Source organism: Tinamus guttatus, unplaced genomic scaffold (genome assembly GCF_059628265.1).
Source record: "Tinamus guttatus ecotype Peru unplaced genomic scaffold, ASM5962826v1 Tinamus_guttatus_pri_ptg000314l, whole genome shotgun sequence".
Classification (NCBI taxonomy): Eukaryota; Metazoa; Chordata; class Aves; order Tinamiformes; family Tinamidae; genus Tinamus; species Tinamus guttatus.
The window spans coordinates 7,942,839-7,944,680 of record NW_028288848.1 but is presented as its reverse complement, the minus strand read 5'-3'; the positions used below and the strand labels follow the sequence as shown (position 1 = coordinate 7,944,680).

The following is a 1,842-nucleotide window of genomic DNA, read 5'->3' as shown; positions in this document are numbered from 1 at the left end:
TTCAAACCTCCTCTCCGTTTGGACCACGCTAAAACTCCGACATTATTAAGCAGACAGCAACTTCATCTTACACTTCAGAGGTGGGAGCAAGCCCTAAATGGAGGATTTTGTGTAAATAGTCTCTGTGTAGTCATGAAAAAAATGTCTCACAATTCCCATATGTCCTATTTCAAAAAGTACGGACCACTCCTGCCCTGCAGCATGTCTTAGGCATTATAGGAAGATACCAGCATTTGAGGCTCTTCATGATTTTGATCCGCTTCCAAGCTTGAGACCTTCTTGCTCCTGCCTAAAGGGCCGCTCTCCTTCAATGGCCAGGAAGGCAGCAGGTCTCCATGGCCGGGGCAAGCAGACAGACTGGGGGCTCCCAGCCTGGGACTCGCTCCCAGAGGAGCCTCCTGTTACCCGTCCTTCCCGCATCCTCCCCGTCTGGGGGTAACGGCCGCAGGACATCGAAGCCCCAGTTGAAGCGCAGGCCCCGCCGCCGTTATCAGCGGCCGCTCGGGGCGGGGGTGACTTAGGGCTGAACTTGGCGCCAGGTCAAGCAGCCTTGAGCCCCGCTAACGACCGCGGCCAGAGATTAGGCGGATGTAACAATCACCTGAGAGCGGAGATTAAAGCGCCTCTCAACAAGGGCCTTTGTTCCCCGCCTCATTTGATGCTTTGCCGCCTCTCCGAGCCAGGCGCTTTAAAGGTTTGGCCCCCCGGGCCAGCCGGCCCCACAGAGCAGCCCCAGGCCGGCCGCCATGGACAAGGGCCCCTTCTCGGTGGAGTGGCTGGCGCAGAGCAGCCGCAGCAGCGCCCGCGAGGCGCCAGCGCCGGGCGCCCCGCCGAGCCCGGGAGACCTCGGTGAGCACAGGAGGGGAGGGAAGGGACGAGGGGCGCGGCAGAACCGCTGGCCGCAGCCTAACGGTCGCCTCGCGCGAGCAACGGTCGCACGTGCGGCCGTTGGCCACGTCACGGCCGCGCGGGCGGCCGGGCGGGGTGGAGGGAGGGAAGGTGATGGCGGTTCCTCCCCTAACGGTCCGTCCCGTCCCGTCCCGCAGGCGCCCCGCGGCCCCGGGAGCCACCGCGGAGCAGCAGCCCCGAGCGCGGCGCGGAGGCGGGCGGCGGGCGGCCCCGCACCAAGTTCTCTTCGGCGCAGCTGCAGGAGCTGGAGCGGAGCTTCCGCGAGCAGCGCTACATCGGCGCCAGCGAGAAGCGGCGCCTGGCGGCCGCGCTGGGCCTCTCCCAGAGCCAGGTGAGCGCGGGCCGGGGGCCACTCTGTGCCGGGACCAAACCTGAGCCTCGGTAACAGCCTGGATCCCTCTAGCTCCGCTGGGAGCAATGCAGTAAACACAAAGATGTCAAGCTGATACCGTGTCGTTGCCCTGCGCGGCAGATCAGTCTGTGCCACGGGTACTAACGTACGGCAAAGCTCAAAGCTCTCTTTTTGACTCTTGCCTTCCTTCTCGGCAGATAAAAACCTGGTTTCAGAACCGCCGCATGAAGTTCAAGCGCCAAACTCAGGATGCCAGGGTTGAAGCCCTTTTCTCGGGCCTATTGGTGCCCTACGGCTGTTACACCGAGACGGTGACATCCCGGTACCAACAAGTTGCGGATGTCGGTGTCTCCTCGCCCTCTGGAGAGACCCGGCACCCGGCAGGGCCAAGCCCAGCCTTGCTGTTGCCTCCTCTGTCATCTCAGCCCCTCGAGCCACTTCTGCGGAGCCCGAATCTAGTGCTGCCTCCCAGTCTAGATCTTTCTTCTTATCCTCCTATAATTCCAGCCATGACCCTCACCAAGGACCATAAAAGACTGAAGTTCCAGCCCTATCTTCCCTCCTGTTAAACATGCCTCAAG

The 1,842-nt window shown here is 62.2% G+C and overlaps 1 protein-coding gene across 1 annotated transcript; it reads left to right on the top strand.

The window, feature by feature from the left end:
• Window positions 1-746: 746 nt before the first annotated feature.
• On the top strand, window positions 747-1,842 carry LOC148593980 (homeobox protein vex1-like). Its single transcript, XM_088528854.1, has 3 exons — window positions 747-849; window positions 1,047-1,240; window positions 1,459-1,842. Exons 1-3 carry the CDS (start codon window positions 747-749, stop codon window positions 1,828-1,830), a joined length of 669 nt encoding a protein of 222 aa, XP_088384980.1. The 3' UTR covers window positions 1,831-1,842.